General features: G+C 42.5%; 1 protein-coding gene across 2 annotated transcripts in view; it reads left to right on the top strand.

Annotated features, from left to right (window-relative positions):
* The window catches only part of ptch1 (patched 1), a 95,620-nt gene that overhangs the window by 60,609 nt on the left and 14,716 nt on the right, over positions 1-20,295 (top strand). For both annotated transcript variants that reach the window (XM_086314677.1, XM_086314676.1), the window contains exons 3-16: positions 2,690-2,879; positions 3,694-3,763; positions 3,876-3,967; positions 5,245-5,440; positions 5,574-5,695; positions 7,371-7,518; positions 8,884-9,015; positions 9,133-9,288; positions 9,638-9,736; positions 10,818-10,943; positions 13,897-14,015; positions 14,559-15,219; positions 15,742-16,051; positions 17,686-17,828. In XM_086314677.1, the coding sequence (XP_086170803.1) occupies positions 2,690-2,879; positions 3,694-3,763; positions 3,876-3,967; positions 5,245-5,440; positions 5,574-5,695; positions 7,371-7,518; positions 8,884-9,015; positions 9,133-9,288; positions 9,638-9,736; positions 10,818-10,943; positions 13,897-14,015; positions 14,559-15,219; positions 15,742-16,051; positions 17,686-17,828 (2,564 nt within the window). The remainder of the gene's footprint in view (positions 1-2,689; positions 2,880-3,693; positions 3,764-3,875; positions 3,968-5,244; positions 5,441-5,573; positions 5,696-7,370; positions 7,519-8,883; positions 9,016-9,132; positions 9,289-9,637; positions 9,737-10,817; positions 10,944-13,896; positions 14,016-14,558; positions 15,220-15,741; positions 16,052-17,685; positions 17,829-20,295) is intronic.

Genomic DNA, 20,295 nt, shown 5'->3' with positions numbered 1-20,295 from the left:
TCATACACTACAAACCCATGTAGTCAACAGTGCGCACTAACTCAGTAAAAATAAATACAGACATGATTAGCTAAATAACTAACTAGTCATATGCTGCTGATTACTTTGATTAGCAGTTTGATCTATTACAAGTAAGAAAATAATAAAATATTTCTGTCACAAGTTTCTGGAGCCTAAGTTCATGAACACAGGTGAAGAAACTGGACTTTTGAAAACCAGAAAGCAGCTTGCTGATTCCAGTTCTGTCAGAATACATATAAGTTTTGTGATTTATTGGAATGAAAGCATTTTGGCTCAAAACCAGTTGATGGATAGTACAATTTGACTTCACCAGACTCTCTTAATTATCTATTTTGGATGTGTACTTTTCATGTCACTCTAAAACATTACAAATGATTTTTGTTTTCGTAAGAGACCGAGGCCGGTAAGGGAGGGATTGAAAATTATTTCCACTTTGTTTTGGTCTCAGCAGCTGAGCCTGGAGCGGGACACCTTCAAGATATCAACACATGCTGGGGTCAACCAGTTTTCTTAGGAGAAGGAATATGGGAATATGTGTCATTGAAGAAACACAGCTGTGTGTTCACGCACACTCGTGTGCACATGCTTGCACGTATGCTGAGTGTGTGCGCACACACATACATGTTTTCTTGGTCCAGCTGGGGTGTTAATTTCACCCCAAGGCTGTGTGAGTGTTGACCCCAAAACTTTGTAACCTCGTGAAGTGTGGAATTCTCGAAGCCCGAGGCTGTAATGTGCTGTTTCCTGTAGCGGGAGAGTACATTCCTTTGACTTGTCCCATTCCTCGCTGCTTGCTGTAAACTCAGGATCTTTGGGTGGCAGTCCACGACTTGGAAAGAATTCAAAACAGACAGTGGGTTCTTTCTAAACTTGATCCTCCCATCCCCCTGTGCCATCTCCACACGTGTAGAAGGGTATTGACTGATGGATGCACCTTTTTCCATATACCCGTGTTTCCGTTGTCCCTCCTGGCAGTGCACTTAAACCAAGCCTCAGGCTAGCATTGCCTTTGAGCGTTGAGTGTATCAGACAAGCCGACTTGTTAGTGCGCTGTCAGTGTGCGTCAGATCTTAATCAGTTCCGTGCGCTTTCCTTTGAAGGGAGGGCTGGTGTAACGGACCTCTGTAGCTGGCCTAGCAGTGGAAAGCATGTCGCTCCAGTTAGCCTAGGCCTGCTATTAATGATGAGCATTATAAACATGCATTCAGACAGGTTCAGATAGGAATGCTGTTTGAGTCCAGAAAAAAAGAAATCAAATGTGTTTTCCTAATGCCCCAAGACATGGCCCATCTCTCCCTTTTCCCTTGGTCTGACTGGGTGGTCCAGCCCAGCAGAACAGGCATGCTTATGTTCAACTTTAATGCCATTACAGTAGACAAAAAAATATTCAATCCATGCCCACTGTTACACGGATTGAGCAGAATTGTTAAATTGGATTAAGGCATAATAAAATGCTACAGATTTTTCACACAGTCTGCTCTCTCACTGGACAGTTTTCTTGTTTTGTGTATGTGTGTGGCTGGGTGACCAAGTGAAATAATATGAGTATAAATTGCTCGAGCTTTCGCTGAACGGCTCAAATTATCAGCTCGTAAATTAGAAACAGACACACCAAACTGGGGGATGCATATGAAGACACATGAATCTTAAACCTGAACACAAAACGTAAACAATTCTGGTACTTTTTTAAAATTTAATTTGCCTTATAATTTTGCTCATATCTGCCCATCCTTGCATGCCCGCATTCGTTTGCATGCATGTGTGTGTTTATGTGTGTGCGTGTGTGTTTGTGAGGGATACTTTGCCAGACTTTCCTTGGATGTACTTGGGTGGAGCTGGACAGCTAAAGGGTCTGAAAGGCTGCTTTTGTAGCTCGGGCTAGCTCAGGGCTCAGAGCGCACGCACAGGGCTTAGTCTCACCACGATACTGGGAGCAAAGCCTGGAAGACAGCCTCTCTCTATCAAACACACACACACACTAGTGTCACACACAAATGCAGACAACGTGTTTTGGCGCTGCTGACAAGTTAGCAAATTTAAGGAGAAACACTGAGCTGTTTGTGAAATGTGGATTTGTTGAGGTGATGCTGCTTTTGTGGATTCAAAGGACTTGGGATGTTTGCCATTGTAGTGTTACAAGCTTACTGTGAGGAGAGTGCTTTTATTTAAGATACAAGTCAGATAATGTCACAGACAGGCTGCGATGTCTGTGGGTCTGCTTTGCAGAACGAGCAGGGGATCTCTTGTGTGAGTCGCAGACTTTATAGCACACCATGCTGTTTGTGTGTGTGCATTATTATTATCTTGTAGTTCAGAGCAAAATAATGCATTACAATAAAAAAAGTATGCATGATCTGGAATGGATCTGGTAGCAGTGTGATGTTTTCTAGTCAGCTGTACTCCTGTTTTACTTGAAGAACCAGAACGAAAGTCAGTGTTTTAACCTTTACTGTGTCTATATTTTGCAGATATTTGTGCCTTTGTGTCAGAAAAACACAGACTTTTTAAGCACATATTCAAAGCCAGCACAATTCTGGCCCCTAACCCTTACATGCAGTTTTTCTTAACCTTTAACTTTACTAAATAAGATTTTGTGAATCAAATGCAATAATGGTCTGGATGTTTTCACAAAAGCCTTAAATATGTAACTTCACTCTTCTTTGTCAAGTTGGCGGGCGTGTGAACCAGGAACTCAAGTATACAAGACAGAAGATAGGCGAGGAGGCCATGTTTACCCCTCAGCTGATGATCCAGACGCCGCGGGAGGAGGGAGCCAATGTTCTAACTGTGGAGGCGCTCCTGCAGCACCTGGAGTCAGCTATCCGAGCCAGCAGAGTTCATGTTTACCTTTATAACAGGTAACGTGCCTCTTGTCATTTTGTATCTAAGCATCATGTTTTCCAATTCTGGACAAGTTAATTCAAGTTTAATATCTTTAGTCCAATAACTGTATCTGGCTTCCTCTTTATTCTAACACAGTGGCCAGTAATCTGTGAGTGTAGCCCTGTTATAGGTCCAGGTATAAATTCTCTTACTTGTGTGTCAGTCAACATTTCTCAGCTACAACGCTGACACGATGTGCTCAGCTCATTCAACATTGTTGGAAGTAAACGAATAAGCTGATCCCAACAGTGGAGTAACCCTCCTGCAAACTAGCATTTGGAGGTGTGATTGCAGAACGGCACAAAAAATAATTTTTTTTAGTAACCCTTTTACTTTATGAAAAAAGCTCTATCCTACAAGCTGGAACAATTTATTTTGAAATATGTCTGAGTAGGAGTGCTGAAAGGTGCTGTAATGTGGTGCACATGTGCAAACTTTTTTCTGTATGCTATCAACTCTTGTGCTTATTTAAACAAAATCATATCAGCCAACACTATAATCAGCAGGAAAAAAACAAATCGATGCACCTCAAGTGGTAATCTCTGAGTGAATTCATTGCTGTACATGACGAGATATAGCAATTATTCTGTGTGTACAAACACAAAGAAATTCGTAATGATGAAGGATATATTTGTATTATTCCTTGTTCAGTTGATCCTGGGTGCACTCGTCGTGTTTATGTGGTGATGAAAAAGTTAAACTTTTGTTCTGGATGAAGCATTCTCATTGGGATGAAAAGTTTCGTCACTCATCCAAGTGACTTTTTCACTCTCTTTTTCTCCTTTTCAGACAATGGAAATTAGAAGACTTATGCTACAAATCAGGGGAAGTAGTCACAGAAACACATCACCTGAATCAGGTGAGACACAACCAGCACAGTGTGTATAGTTTTTCTGTTTTTTACTTTTTATCTCTGTATTGTTGCTACTTCTTTAGTGTTTGTCAATTCTATTATTTGCTCAACCATTTAGATCATAGAAAGGCTACATCCCTGCCTCATCATCACACCTTTGGACTGCTTCTGGGAGGGGGCTAAGCTCCAGCCTGGAACAGGCTATCTCCCGTAAGTACTTAAAAGCTCTTTTTGACTAGACAGAATCTGCATTTGTGATGTGATCATTACTACATATCATTGGATTGACCAAACTCTTCCAAGCTTATGGCCAAATGATCAAATCCTAATTGGGCTTACATAATAGCTTTATCTACTGTGAGGCCAGTTGGCAAACTGATTCAGATGATGTTGGGACAATAAGACCTGAAGTGCTGAGCTCAGCTCATAACGGTAGTGTATACAGTAGCAGTGGCAATGTGATAATGAGAAAGAGATGACAAGAGATGTGAATCTTTGGATCTTGCATTAGCCCCTTTTATAAGTGGCAGCTCTAACACACTCAACCCATCTAAAGAAACACCACAGAGAAACAAGTGTGTGTGTGTGTCCTGAACTCGTCCCCTCTGAAGGCTCTATTGTAGTGGTTGCTGGCATGCGTATCGCTGGCGATGGTTTCTCTCGAGCCCTGGGCCTCACACCATTGTCTGGCCGTTCTGTTGCTAATGGCCTGCTGCTACAGTAATACTCAGCAGACCTTTACCTCTGCATGTGTTTATGCATGCCCATATTGTGCGTCGTCTTCATCAGTGCATACATGCGTTTCTGTCGATGTGTAAAGGTGTATCAGCTTGAGTCACCATCATCAGAGTGCGTGGATGTGTGTCTATCTGTGTGAGTGTGAGTGTCTGGACCTAGATGGTAAATAAGGTTTTTACTATGTTCTGGTTGGGAGGCTGGGAATAATAACCCAAGCCTGGTTAAGCACATACAATGTCGTCTGAATGGCAGAGAGAAAAAGAGAGATCGGAATGTGTGAGGAAAAGAGAGCATAGAGGGACGAGGTCTGGGTTGGAGCAGGAACTCAGCTTTTGCATGATGGGAAATTATCGCCACTTATTACATAGCAAGAAAGAGATTAGTTACCGTTATCAGAATTGTGCCTTTTTCATCGGCTAAAATGTAATCTTGAACTTTTTATCTTTTTGTGGTTTTATTCCCTTCAATGAGAAATAAAAAGTGATGGGCAGATAATGTTTAAGAACATAAAACAAAACCTTTCATTCAAACAGGTGTAAGGTAATCTTTTGTAATCATCCAGATAGGCCAGAATTTGAATCTAGTGTTGACCTGTCAACTCTAATGGATATAGTGGATGGCTTAGGTAACATTTTTTATTGTCATTTGACTATAAGATTTTACTTTTTGGGGATCCAAATGCAGCTATTCTTAGGAACAGAAACCTAGCATCATAAAAGCACACTAACATTTGCCTTTAACCTTTGCAGAGGCAAAGGACTTGTGCAGTGGACCAATTTTGACCCTAAGGAATTCCTTGAGGAGTTGCCACAGCAAAACCACGTGGAAATCTTTGAGGAGATGTTAGAAAAAGCGGACATTGGGCACGGCTACATGGATAGACCCTGCCTGAACCCAGCCGATCCTGACTGCCCCCGCACCGCGCCCAATAAGAACTCGACTAAGGTGGGCATGCATCAAGCCTCAAGCTTTTGGCTCGGAATATCTCAATAAGTGTGGGGTATTAATATGTTTCGCTCAAACGTAAAGTGTTTAGTTTGAGATTAGTTGTTGACAGTTATTGCTTTTATTGCTCCAGCCATTCGATGTGGCACGGGCTCTGAGTGGAGGCTGCCATGGTCTGGCCAGGAAGTACATGCACTGGCAGGAGGAACTGATTGTTGGAGGGACCACCAAGAATGGCAGCGGACCCCTGCTCAGGTAACATAACCGAACTTGCTTCTTCGTAAACACTGTAGTAATCATGACAGCGCGTATTCTGGACAGACTGTGTGGTTTTTGTTCTCTTGTGCAGCACGTGCACATTTGCGTGTGTGCTGTGTGCTATAAATCTTGCAGTCATTAGCAAATTCCAGTGAAATCTTAGAGCTCCAGCTGTTCCTGCTCAGCTCTGGCTGCTCTGCTTGGACACTACCCACTCACACACACATGTGTATGCACAGAGTGATGTATTGCCTGGCTAGTTTGTCCAAATATACAGCGATATGTGGACTTAATTCCAGCACAAGAATCAGGTAAAAGCCTAAAGATTTGGTTGTATGCCGTCCGACAACATACAAGCTCAACGCATGATAAGGGAACAAATTAAAGTCTTGCACTTTTTGTGTGATGTTTATGTAAGTAGAAAGCATGAAATTTGCATAGAAATGAAAAATGTTTCTTCAACAGCAGCTACAGCAGCAGTAACATCTTTTGCTTGTGGACCTCCTACTTTAAGGCTAAAATGCACTTTTGGTGCAAAGCAAACTCGCACGCACACACATTAACACACATACTGGTCACGGAGTACAGTGGGGTGCGTTGTTTGTGTTTTGTGGTTGTGTTTTTTCCTGGCAAGGTTGGGTCATTAGAGTGTCTGTGCGTGCCTGGCTGCTTGTGTGTGTCTGCGTGTGTGTGAGTGAATATGTGTAGTATGGCTGCTCTCTCTGTTGGGCTGTTACTGCTGGCACTCAGCTTCTTCACCTTGTTTACTAACTGCCACCATTACTGTGATTATCACCATATTACACAGCACACATTCATAGAGACGGGCAAATGTCTTTTGCTTTGGTTTATATAATTTTATGATTTGAAAATAAATCCACTCAGTAGACTACTGTTAAAAAGCTGCACTCTGGTCCAGAGTCCTTTATTATTACCTAATCCGCCATATTACTTTATTACCTTCATAATTTATCACCCCATTAGCGGTGTGCATTTTTCATTACACTCAATGTCTTGGTCCTTAAGATCAGCAACCCATAGAAGGGCTGAAGGAGAGCTTGCATGTGGGAGGGAGAGGATGCATGTGAGGAAATATGTAAATACACAATTATATATATATATATATATATATATATATATATATATACACATATACACAGAGTGGAGGCTGCCATATATATATATATCATTGTTTATGATGACTGATATCCAATGTGCTCCAGGCAATGTGACTTTGGTTTTGTTTCATTTTTCTTTCCCTTTTACTGCTTAAATTAACACATTCTTTGTTCTGGGATTAGAGATTAAACTGAAAAATTAAAAATTTTCCTGGGATGATTTAATCTTATTCTCTCATCTCCCTGTTGGTTTGATGCTTTTGAGGGACCATCATTTTGATGAACACCTAATTTATTTTTACTTTATATTCATGGAGTGTTAGACATCGCTGTGAATCAAAGAGCCTAAAACTTTGCAAGTCCAAGTTTTGATTTTGTTATTATTTCCCACAATCCAGAGAGCCTGCTCATCGCCCCACGCTTCCTCTCTAGATGGGATGTTCTCACTGAAGTCTTGACCTCCTTCCTTTTGTTCTCTCATCCTTTCCATGTTTTCCTTCCCATTTCCCTCCCTCATTCTCTCTCTGCCACCTTCCCCCTTAACTCCCTTCCAGTGCCCAGGCCTTGCAGACCATCTTCCAGCTGATGACTCCCAAGCAGATGTTTGAGCACTTTCGGGGCTACGATGAGGTTTCCCACATCAACTGGAATGAAGAAAAGGCTGCAGCTATACTTGAAGCCTGGCAGAGGCGGTACTCTGAGGTAAGGGCCAGAAAATTTAGAAATGAGAGCAAGAAAAATTCAGAAAAAGAGAGAACGAAAGAGAAAAGAGTAGCGAAATCTACCCTAAGTCCTCTATAGCCACGTTGTAAATCACAGACCGGATACAGGTGAACATGGGAAGGCCCCATCCAAAGCCGGGGCCCCTGATAGATACTAAAACCACTGTTGGTGTGTGGTAAAGGACTAAAGTTTTCCTCTCACTCATGAGTAGAGAGGGGCAATAGAGCAACAGGGTGAGCATGTCTGGAATACATTAAGTGAGTGCTGGATATCTCTCTTTTTCTTCCTCGCTCTCCCCCTTAAACTTACACACAATCACACATGAACACACACTCACAACTTCACACACAATCGCTTTCCCAGCTGTGGCCCCATTGGTGGCTCATGTGTGACATCATCTGGTCTTTGTTTTGGGGGCCCCAACCTCTGTTCCACATGGTGTGACCTTGTGTGTATGAATGTGCGTGTGTGTGTGTGTGTGTGTGTGTCATTTATCTTTGGGTCCAGAAATCACAGATTTTTAACAAAACGTGATCATATTTTTAAACACATAGTTTTATTTTTTTTAAGCTTCAAAGTGAAAAAATATGCCAAAAATTGCATTTTTTATTTGTATTATTCACATTTAGGCGTGTCTGCAAGAATATGTCGGTATGTGTGAGACACATGTGGAAGTTTACATGTGGGTGCGAGTGTGTGTGTGTGATCTAGAGCATGTTTCTTAATGTGTGTCAGCCGTCATTGCTCCCCACTGAGCAGTAACAGCAGTTCAATGCCGAAGCCATCTGTCTGTCCTGAGATAGTAAGAGAGACAGAGGGAATAGGTCAGGATACTGTCTGCAGAGCCTCCTGATTCAAGGCTTTTTTTTTTCAGAGACAGCCTGTAATATTTAGTTAATTTAAACCTAGGGAAGATGTTATATTACATAAAAGAGGGACAGCTTGCGCTAAATCACTGAAAATTAATTCCCTTTTTCCAGAATGTGCATTTTAGATACCACTGAGTAAGCGGCAGCAAGGTTGGTCAATTATCTATTCTGCTAAAATTAGATTTAGTTGTATTTTGATAGCTGATGCAGATCTAGTTGGTATATTAAGGGAAAATGAGATAGGGATAAGAAAATCTTGTTGCAAAGTTCCAAACCAGTAAATGCTTTACTGGTCAGTAAACCAGATTTAAATGTTGATGGAGCTACTGGTGCTGCATTAAGAGTTCATTTATAAGTGACCTATTTTATTATTTCTAATCTATATACATATATATTTTATAGTGTGTATATATAGGATATTTAATCCTATTTTAAAGAGTTTCTTCCTCTTTATTTACTATTGTCTTGTCTTCAGGCGGTGCAGCACAGCGTGTCAGCAAACTCGTCTCAGAAGGTCTTATCTTTCACAACCACCACTCTGGAAGATATTCTCAAGTCTTTTTCGGACATAAGTGTTATCCGCGTGGCCAGTGGGTACCTTCTGATGGTAAGACTAGAGGGAAGGAAAATTTTATTCAATTTTTCTCTGCTTTGCTTGAAACTGAGAAGGGACTTACAGACAAAAGGGTGATTGATTAATGGTTTGCTTGCTGTTTGTGCCTAGCTGGCCTATGCATGCCTGACCATGCTGCGATGGGACTGTGCCAAGTCTCAGGGGGCTGTGGGGCTGGCAGGTGTCCTCCTGGTGACGTTGTCAGTGGCAGCTGGTTTGGGCCTCTGCTCCCTCCTGGGCATTTCCTTCAATGCTGCCACTACGCAGGTAACTCACACACATGCCACTGGACCCAATGGGCTAAAGGTCAACACAGCAGCTGCTAGTAGACTTGAGTTGAAGTCTCTGCTAGACTTAAAATCATTTTCTTAAATTGCCTAATTGAAGTGGGTCAACACCAGCAGAATAATGTACAGAAGATAATGTAGTAGATATTATTGGACACTGGAGACAGGTTTTGACGCTTCATTTTAATTTACCTTAGCACCAGAATTTGAAAAATATTGCATGGGTGTGTATCTATAATAATATGCACTTGTGGCTACCCCTAGAATAGCGAACCTCTGAGGTAAAATCATGCAGGAGCTCATTAAGTTTGTGGGTGTGTGTGCCACAGGTGCTTCCCTTTTTGGCTCTGGGAGTTGGAGTAGATGATGTGTTTCTCCTCGCCCATGCCTTCAGTGAGACCGGGCAAAACAAGAGGATCCCATTCGAGGTGAGGCAAACATCCACCATCACCCATTCCTGCACATCCCCTTTGTTGTTTTATCTACTCCGCGGAGGAATGTGTGAAAGCTTGTCTGTGCCTGTGATGTAGCATCAAGCAAACCATGTGCCACACACCCAGCCTTCTTATCTCGGCAATGCTCCGAATTAAAGACGTTCATTTTTAAATGGATTAATATGTCTGTTTCTTTTAGATTATGACTTCCTTGTTTCTGCTTTACACACAGATTGATAAGTTACACACACACACTTGTGAGTGGGTCTAATAAAAAAAATAAATTAATTAATTTGATGCATTTAAAGTATTCTGTGCGGTCTGAAGTATGGATTAAACCAGGAGCAAGAGCTTTCTCATCCATTAGCTGATGAAGTGTACAGAATCTAATAAATAGCATAAAAAAAAAAAGAACTGGCTGAGTGTGTGTGTGTGTGTGTGTGTGTGTGTGTGTGTGTGTGTGTGTGTGTGTGTGTGTGTGTGGTAGCTTTTCATCTCCAGAGGGGAAAACACAGGCATGTATTTGCTTGTTTTTGTTTTCCCCTGCCTCCCTCTCGTTCAAGCCCTCGTCTCTATGCCTCCCTCATCCCCGAGCTTCTATTGTGTGGCTGAGATGAAAACTAAACAGAGCCAAACCTGATCTCTCCTGTCTGATGCGCACACACACAAACACACACAGACACACACAAAGATGCGCATGCCTGCAGACGCTCTCTGTGTGGTCCTGCACGTCTTTAGATCTTCACACAGTTGCCGCCAAAGTCTTCTAGAGTTGTGTGTTTATCACTGTTCTCTTTGTGCGCATTATATTACAAGTTTTCAGCAGCAGTGATTTTACCAAGCGTTGTTTTGTTCTGTCGGCTTTTTCCTCCGTTACTTCAAACAGAAGTAGACAGGCCCAGGTGGATTATTTAAGCACTTCAGGGCTTCAAGAAACATCGTAATCACTGTCAGTCATATCAGTATCACGATAATGATACATAATCTCCAGTATTACACGTGTGCCTCTGGCTAAACTCTGATCAAAAGTTTCATTGCTTTTCCTCTCACCAACTTCTCTTTCTGTCTCGACAAGGATCGCACGGGGGAGTGTCTGAAGAGGACAGGGGCCAGTGTGGCTCTTACCTCCATCAGCAACGTCACAGCATTCTTCATGGCAGCGCTCATCCCCATCCCAGCGCTCAGAGCCTTTTCTCTACAGGTACAGTGGCTAGTGAGTGAGGGTTGTATGCGTGCGTGTGCGTGTGTGAGAGTTCAGTCGTGTGGGGCCTCTCTCTTACTAATAGTCCTGTTCCCGTCTTCATTGGCTCCAGATTTCTCCAGACTGTTGTTTTATTGATTTCATTCATCACATTGAAAGTGTGTACGTCTGTGTGCGTTTGTGTGTGTGCATGAGGAGAAGTGTGCGTTTTGTTAAATCCCCCCCTCCTCCTTCTTTGAGGCTGTTTAGTGGTGGGCCCGGTGTCTGTCCAGATTGTGGCTGAGGTCCTAGTAACTGAATCCCTCTGCGAGTGTGTGTGCGCGTCTGTGTACTCACATACCCTCACATCCATGTGCATGTGTGCGTGTGGGGAGTTGTAGTATCTGTGTGGGAGGTTTGAAACGCAATGGCCTAGATGTTTGCATGTGCGCATGTGAGCGAATGTACGAGCAAAGGTGGGGGAACACGAGAGGGGAGCTCTGACTTCTCTAACATCTGTCAGTAATTACAGACATCACCAGAACAGCGAAAACTAGTACAAAATGCCTCCAATAATCAATGAATTCCTAATTCATTTAAACAGTCAGTCATAGCGATACGTGCGCTAAAGAGAGGATAAGGTCAGATAAAAATCTCTGGTTTGAAGTTTGAGTCACTGCAGCACTAACCAGATGGATAGAGAAAGAAAAGGCTACATACATGTTTTAAAAAGTGATGGTTACAACAACAACAAATTTGACATCTCACCTTTGTGTGATGATCACCTTAATCTTCTAATCACATGGGTGACCCTCCATTAATGTGAGTGTAGGTTTTGCCGTTTTGTCAAAAATCTGGTTTGTTCAGTTTATTTACCCAAAAGAGTTTCTGTTTTATTGTTTACATAAGGTTTTCTTGACACCATCTTTATAGTCAGAGGCACTCTTATGTGGGTTAGCAAGCCAAAGTGGATGATCACAAAAGCCAGTTAGTTCACCCAAGACAGGACGCCAATCTGCCACTAAGACAAAAAGGCACTCATTAAGACTCAAATATACTTTTGTGACAGAATAGGAATAACCACTTATGTTAACTTACTTGCCTCTGGTCTTTGGGGAGGATGCCAGAGTACCTGAAGGACAGTCCACTGTACCACTGAACCATCACAATCAAGCACACACAATAAAAGCATTCAGCTGAGAATTTCAACACATATTTTGCATAAGGAAGCTATGAAAACTTGTTGTAATACGCATTTGCAAGTATTTGCAGTTACATAAGTGATGTATCACTGACTATATGAAAATATTAAGTGATTTCCCCCTCCTGTTTCTTGCTCTTTAGTCCTCACGCACATGCATAGACTCACACACACTTGCATGGACACACAGTGTGAGGTAAGATGTTGCCACATTGAGTACAATATTAGCATGTGTGGATTGATGGCTTTAGTAGAGAGAGTCTGTCAAACATGATCCATTTACCCCATGGGTCTAATCCATGGAGCTTCGTTTTCTACACACGCACATTGGAAAAGACGCATGCTCAACACACACACATACGCATACCATGCATACTTCACACTAGTGGTTTTGTTACCGCTAGACGGTAAAACTTCACGAAGTCGACATTCACGGTGATACTCATCTTTTATTATCGAGTGCATCCACACACCGCAACCTTGTGTCAGTGCCTGCAGTTTGTGTTGGCGTGCATGTGTGCGTCTCTTTATCAGCATTAAACACTTCCCATGGTCGACTCCACCTTGGATTCATCGCTCTTTCCCGCGCGCTCCTGCGTTATGTCTCATTCACTTCCTCCTATCAGTATAAACATAAGAAAAGGAATCTTGTCCTGATAACAGCAGCAAAACACACACACACAGAGGAACACACACATTCATGTGCAGAAAACAGATGTGATGATAAATATCCCCACTCTGGGGTCAGCTCACGGTCACTGTGTGTGTGTGTGTGTGTGTGTGTGTGTGTGTGTGTGTGTGTGTGTGTGTGTGTGTGTGTCAGTGGACTCATACTGTATCTGTCTGGATGTTAGTGGGCCAATTGAGAATTAATTGTTCTGCTCTACTTACAGCTTTTTCTTTCTCCACGTCTCCTTCATTGACATTATATCTCTCTCGTTGACTGAGTAGCGAGCTGAGGAATGAGGGAGGGCGAGGATGTGTGTGTGCCTGTGTCTGGTTGGTGTTATGGTGTGGTTTAAGTAGGAGGCTGTACGTTTTTTAAGGTGACAGATATGTGTGTTTATGTGCATTTTTCTGTGTGAGTCTGTAAGGGGTGTGTGTGTGTTGTCTGTACAGCCACAGCGACTGCTCATCACCTCAGGCCCCGCGGGCCTCTGACTCCTTGGGTGGTCTGGCACACACACGGGATTGTGTGTGTGTGTGTGTGTGTGTGTGTGTAGTGGTCTGGCAACTACGCAATATCCAGATTGTACTCTGGGCAGGGCCCCAACCTAACCTCAACCCCCACCCTCTGCTCTAGTGCACCACCTTCAAATACTTAACCACAACATTGTACTGGCTTCTATTACACATACATATGCCTCACTTTTTCTCTGCACACTCAGTGTTTTTGCCTTGAAAGGAACTGGAAATGTGTCGAAAGGCAATTTTTCCCTCACTTGAGCCTATTCAGCTTGTGTTATTCTGATTTATATTCAGAGCAACACTGTTTTTGTTAAACAGTAATTCTTTCATTTAATACACTTTCAAAGTAGTTTTGTAAGTTGCAGCATGTGTATGGATGATAATGCAGTTAAATTTACAGCAAAATGCCCTTTTTAAATGTTACATATCATTTCACATCTTCACTGTCTACACTGCATATGATCACCTGTATTTTTTTCCCACTGTTTGCAACTACAAAAAAAGTCAATCTGATCCTTTTTCTTGATAAAAAGCAGTTTTGTTTGGGTTTTTTCACCTGAAATAACCTTTCTGTTTTTCTTGCAGGCTGCAGTGGTGGTGGTGTTTAACTTTGCCATGGTACTGCTCATCTTTCCTGCCATCCTCAGCATGGATCTCTATCGGCGAGAGGACAGGCGTTTTGACATTTTCTGCTGCTTCTACAGGTGTGCACACACAAAGACGCGCTTTCATATCTGACGAGACACTTATTGCTTTACCGTTCCTCCTTTTATGTTTTCCACCGATCTCTTCCATGATAATGAACCGTGTACGCACAAAGCTATCTTTAAAGATATCTTCACCGTAATCCCCCTCAGTTAAAAACTAATTACTGCAAAAGTTGTCTCTTTCCGTCTGACTGCTTGCTTGTTTGACTGTATGTTTATCTTTTCCAGTCTTCATTAAAGTTTGCCAGTCTGCCTGCCAGCCCGGGCATGCTCGTTGGCTCGGTTATTGTACAGATGTGTACACACACTATTAAATTCCACGGTTGGGTCCCGGCCCTATATTTCATGCTGCTGGCAAAGGAGAGAAGATTCACAATAACATAGGGCTAATAAATATTTTTTGTAATGCAACACTTAACTGTTTCACAAAATCAGATGTTGTACATGCGTACTGGAATGTTTTTTTTTTCCGTTAAGTCTGGTTTTAAATTTTGTTTCACAGCAGTGCCTGACAGTGTTTCATCGTATTTATGTCTGCAGCCCTTGTTCCAATCGTGTGATTCAGATAGAGCCACAGGCGTACCTGGATGGGACAGAAGGGAGTCGCTACAGCCCTTCCCCGTCATATCGTACCCCTCCTCCCTCATATCACATGCCTCCCCCAAGCTACAGCAGTCCCCCTCCTTCCTACAGTAGCCATGGTTTTGCTCAGCAGACCCAAATCACTATGCAGTCCACAGTGCAGCTCAGGACGGAGTACGACCCCCGAACTCAGGCCTTCTACACCACAGCTGAGCCCAGATCCCAAATCTCTGTGCAGCCCATCAACCCAGCTCCAGCTAGGACCAACCGTAACAACGAGTATTACAGTAGCAGCAATCACGCCAACATCAGCAACAACAACAACAGTGGGGGCTTGAATAATGGGGGGTCTCGAGGTTCTGCCAGCTTCTCCCATCATCATCATCCCGCACCTCCTCCTGCTGCATCGACCCCAAGTGCTAGCTCAGTTGCTCAGGGTGATGGAGCCTCATCGACTGGCCAGAGTCCAGAGAACAACAGCTCCACACGGGACCTGTTGTCCCAGATTGGAGAAGCCTCGCTGGGCCTACGCTGCCTCAAGCCCCCCTGCTCGCGCTGGACCCTGGCCTCTTTTGCTGAGAAGCACTATGCGCCATTCCTTCTGCAGCCCACCACCAAGGTGAGTTCAGTTGCTCTCTGTGTTTCTGTAGAGTAGGGAGACAAAGAAACAAGCGGAATAGCTTCTGTATGAGGTAAAAGTGGGTTTGTGTGCTGACTCACTGTGGTGATAATTTGAATGGGAGGGTTAGTCACCGGAGTGTGTAAGGAAGGAGGAAATCGGGGGTGGAAATTGTGGTTATGTCCTATCTGAGACACACACACACACACAGACACACAGTGGGTGGCCAGACCTTTTAAAGCCTTCCAGAACTGAAATCATGTGGTGGTCTGTACTTGACATTACAAAATGTTCCTCAGTTTCTTTCTTCTTCTTTTTTTTAATTTTATATAAATTGCTTCACGTAGTCCTGCAAGGCATTAATCCGGCACTTTACTTTTTGCAGAAAAAAGAAAAAGTAGCACTTTTGCTACATTGTATCAAAAAGCATCTGACAGCTTATAAACAGCTTATAAACAGGCAGATGTTTTAATTGGATATTTGTTTTTTGATAAAGCTGTCTCTTCATCCCTCTGATTCCAGGTGGTTGTGATTGTGCTGTTCCTCTGCCTGCTGGGAGTCAGTTTATACGGGACCACCCAAGTGAGGGACGGCCTGGAGCTGACAGATATTGTACCAAGGGAGACAAGCGAGTACGACTTTCTCGGCGCCCAGTTCAAGTTCTTCTCCTTCTACAACATGTATGTGGTAACACAGCGCGCCGATTATGCTCAAAACCAGCCACTGCTTCACCAGCTCCACCAGAGGTTCCACACCATTCGCTACGTGCTGAAGGAGGAAAATGGACAGCTGCCTCGCATGTGGCTTCATTACTTCAGGGACTGGCTGCAAGGTAAATCTAAGTAATTTTAAGCTTGACGTACACATGCCACCTCAACCCGACCTAAACAGTGAATAAAACCGAATATGTCAAATTTTTGTGGCTCAGCACTGAACACACCAATGACTGGAGGTGTCATATTTTGGGCTCTCCATAATCTTCTCATGAGCGTCAAAGTTCACCTGGTTTCAAGGATGACCAGAATTCATCGATTAAAAGTCAAGGTTACTGTGTCAGTCAGTAATTTTAAGGTAATAGGATAAAATGAAAAAATATCAAAGGTTAACTTCGATGTAAGATCTATAAGATTTTTAATTCTGTAACTCAGGAGCTAAACGGGAAATTGTGGTCATATTTCACATGTGGTTGGATACTGAGTTAGTGACACTAATCATTTGTGTCCACATCATAAATTCCTTTCGAATTTTCGGGTATGAAATGAGTGTGGACAGGTATGGACATAAACTGCACCTTCTGGTTGAGAATAAAATGGGTCAGATGTGGCATAATGGTGTAGAGCCAGTGTTAGTTCATTTGAAATTTTACCTTTGCTTATTTAACTTATTTAACTTTGCTATTCAGGATAGTTTAGGCATGGGAATAATTTACTTTCCCATGAAAGCATTTTGAGATCACAATTTTATTCCGTGTTTTGACATAAATCCGCAGAAAACAAGATGTTAGGCAGGAGTTCAGAAGTAGGAGGGACTGCATAAATGGACACTGACAGTAGCTGATTAAAATCACTTGTTTCTTCCATAAGTGGGATTGATGGCGAAGAGTATAGTGGGAGTCAATATTTTTCAACTTCATCTTGGGAAATGTACAATATTCAAAAACCTTTGGCAGCAAATATGTTGTCAGTGCAAATCGGCACATATTGAACCAGTACTGCCTGCTCTAGTGTTTTTGTTTGTTTTTCTAGATAAAAATTTAATATTTGACACGTAAGACATGGTACACAACGCTTTAAATTAATTTTGAAAGGAGTGATGGATGGATTTATTGTTTCATACAGAATTGCAAAGTATCAGTGAACAGTATTTTCTTTCATATGTCAGCCCAATCTATGAATGGCTTAATTCTCAGTGAGGAAATGTACTTAACGATAAAACACATCGTGAGAGTCTGTGTGTGTGTGTGTGTGAGCCGGCTGGGAACCACACAGGGAGTGTGTGTGGGTGAGAGAGAGAGAACTGTGTCTGATATTGCTCTCTGCAATGGTGGGACAAATTGGAGCCAGACAGGCCAAGGAACGAGACCCAAAACAACATCTCCCACAGACGGACCACAGCATGGGCCTTGGGGGAGAGCCGAGAAAAGAGGAGTGATACACATATGGATCAGAGAGTAGTATAGAAAAGAAGGCAGATGTTACTGATAAAGCCCCATAACGATCTCTTTGAATTAAAAGCAGCAGATTTTCTGTTTTTGAAGTCATGTTTAGTGGTTGAGAATGGAACTGAGTTATCATATTAAATCAATCAAGCCTATTATAGAGTTAGGGTTAGGTTAGGGTGTTGTGTTATTTACTGTGTTGGGTTATTGTTTGTTGTGTGTTGCAGTGGGAGAATGAAGATAACAAGGCATGTAACCTTTTTAAACATCCACATCTAACCAGTGTGTTTTGCTGTGGTTTCCTACAGGTCTCCAGCAGGCTTTTGACAAGGACTGGGAGGCTGGCCGCATCACCCACAACAATTATAGGAATGGCTCTGATGATGGCGTCCTAGCATATAAACTCTTGGTGCAGACAGGGCGCAGGGACAAGCCCATCAACTTCAACCTGGTACGTTTAGGATTTAAATTGAATTTATTAAAAGTGGATAAGCGATTCCTCTTGTCATTAACACGTAAAAGTTCATCCGTCTATCAAATGCATCAGATGTAAATTGAATGTGCTGCTATGGTGATGAAAGGGGATAATAATTCACAGAGATCATGAAAAAAGCTTCCTGGTCAATGCCCAGGTGCAAACTGTTGAAAGAAAACAAAGCTTTGATCTGAAACAAAGGCTTTAGATGGATGAACACACCTCGGTAAGCTTTTATTGTTGCGTTAGAGAAATCTCCTTCTCATTTGTCAGTTCTAATACTGGAAGTTAGCACTAGCCTGCGAGTGAATTGGTTCCTGATGAATGAAATCCTGGCTATCTGAGTGTCTATTGTCTGGCTATTTGACTGTCAATGGTACACTGCAATTCAAAAGATGTGTGGACATGTTGGGTTAGCAGCTTGATTTGCATTATATGAGGAAGTATGTGCAGATGTTATGTAAGCATAGACCATGCAGACTGTATTACATGGACTACAACTTGATAATAGCCTTGAGAGATGCTTCCACCACTTTCAAAGCTCTTTTGTGACGCTGTATGTGTATGCATATCTGTACATTTTGTTATGACTCTAGGGGAGCCACACCCAGCTTAAAACCATCTCTGACTATTCATATTTTTCTTTCTTTCTCTCTGTCTGTGTTCGTGTGATGACTTTACCGAGCTCAGGAATTTAAAGCTCTCACTGGAGCTGCAGCCTGACTCTGAAAAACCTATTAACTCTTCATTTAAACGATTTGTCAGTTTGCGTGTGGGTTTTTTTTTTGTGTGTGTGTGTGTGTGTGTGTGTGTGTGTGTGTGTGTGTATAGCAGGGCCTTGACAGTGAGCTGTTTCCCTTAAACATCAAGTCTTTCAGCTTGACACATCGTCAGTGCTTCCAGCCACGGTTTACAGTATGAGAGGCTGGGATGGCTGAAACTGGTGCAGAGAAATGCCTGCAAACCCCAAAGTGTCTATAAATAATTAATCTGGATTCTGTGGCTCTAAGTAGAAACCTGAATCTGATTCACTGAGAACTAAATTTTTAAAACATATTTGCATGTTTTTCTAATATAAACAATAGCGTCTGCTTCGTCAAACTACTTTCTGAGAGGAGCAGTTGAGGTTTACTGGTGTGGTATAGAAATGCTTGTCTGTTGCAGTTAATACATTCTAAGCCTTGAAGGACAAAGAGTGTGATAAACTAATGTCATTATTGCTTATATAGATAGCCCTATGAGCTGACACAAGGCTTCCAGGGTGACTCTGGTTTTGGTTGCATTTGTTTAGGTCTGAGATGCTAGTCCTATATCCACTGCACATAAAAGTAAAAATGTCTCCTCTTTACACATACTTAATTCCATAATCAGAACATGACTGTTTAGCTTCATCTCTGGTACTGAAGTAGTTCTCCATGAGCTTCTGAAAAGTTTGCACAGCCATTGGTGAAGCTGAAGTGCAAAATTAAGCCATAAAGTGAGTATACAACAAAGCATGTTATCTGAATCATGTGGTAAACTCCAGCTGAGCTGTTGAAACTGTCTCCTGCGTGCCACCGAATGAGTGTTTGATGTCCAGCAGTAACTCGAGTGTAGCGACTTGAGCACCTTGGGTCTCGGAAGGAGGTCGAGACAGGAACTTATTGAGGAAGATTAAATCAGGTCTCTTGTATGTCAGTGGAAAGATACCAACCTGATAATGTGAAAGTCTGGGGGAGAAACAGGAGGAAATGAGGGGAAAGATTGCATTTGTGGAGCTGGGTAAATGTTCTCAGCTTCAACAGGGCATTGAATGCTTTTCTTAGTTTAGTATCACCTCCAAAAAACAACATATGTGGATGCATGGCTGCATTCTTTGGCAGGAAAATGCAAAAACAGAAGATAAGAAACTGGAGAAATATAAAAACAAAATTCTTGGCCAGAATATCTGCAAACCTCAAACACAAAACAAGCCATGTCCGTTTCAACATCGAAATCATTTTCATCAAGGGTGATTAACTTTGACGCATAGCTCTTCTGTGTCTCCTGTTTATTTGTATTTAGAATTTGTGCAACTCTGTGTTCCAATCATACAGCTCTACAGATGTTTATTAAGGGTTGCCCACCTCTCCCCTTTGCTCTTATGGCTATTTGTTTATCCAAATAAACTCCATTGCAGCAGTTATCTAGCTGACAGGAAACAGGGCCAGTCCTGGTGTGCGGCCCCGTGACATCACTTCCTCTGCCTGTGAGAGAAGTGTACTTGCCGTGAGGCGTGGGGGCCGCCAGCAGAGCTGCCTGGGCTTCCCGTGACAGCTTGAAGACATACAGTTGTTGAGTATCCTGCTGTTAAATTCGATCCAGATCCACTGGAATCTAGCTGTCTCTCTCTCCTGCTCACAAACTCCAGCTCGCACCACCACTCGCTCTCTCCCTCTCACTCCCTCTGTCTTTTCCTCCCTCC

This window comes from Aulonocara sp. 'chitande type north' Nkhata Bay, linkage group LG12 (genome assembly GCF_057382095.1).
Source record: "Aulonocara sp. 'chitande type north' Nkhata Bay isolate Kocher_YH1m ecotype deep benthic linkage group LG12, A_spYH_male_GT1.1, whole genome shotgun sequence".
Lineage (NCBI taxonomy): Eukaryota > Metazoa > Chordata > Actinopteri > Cichliformes > Cichlidae > Aulonocara > Aulonocara sp. 'chitande type north' Nkhata Bay.
Note: the sequence above shows the minus strand (reverse complement) of the source record. Positions and strands in the feature narration are given on the sequence as shown.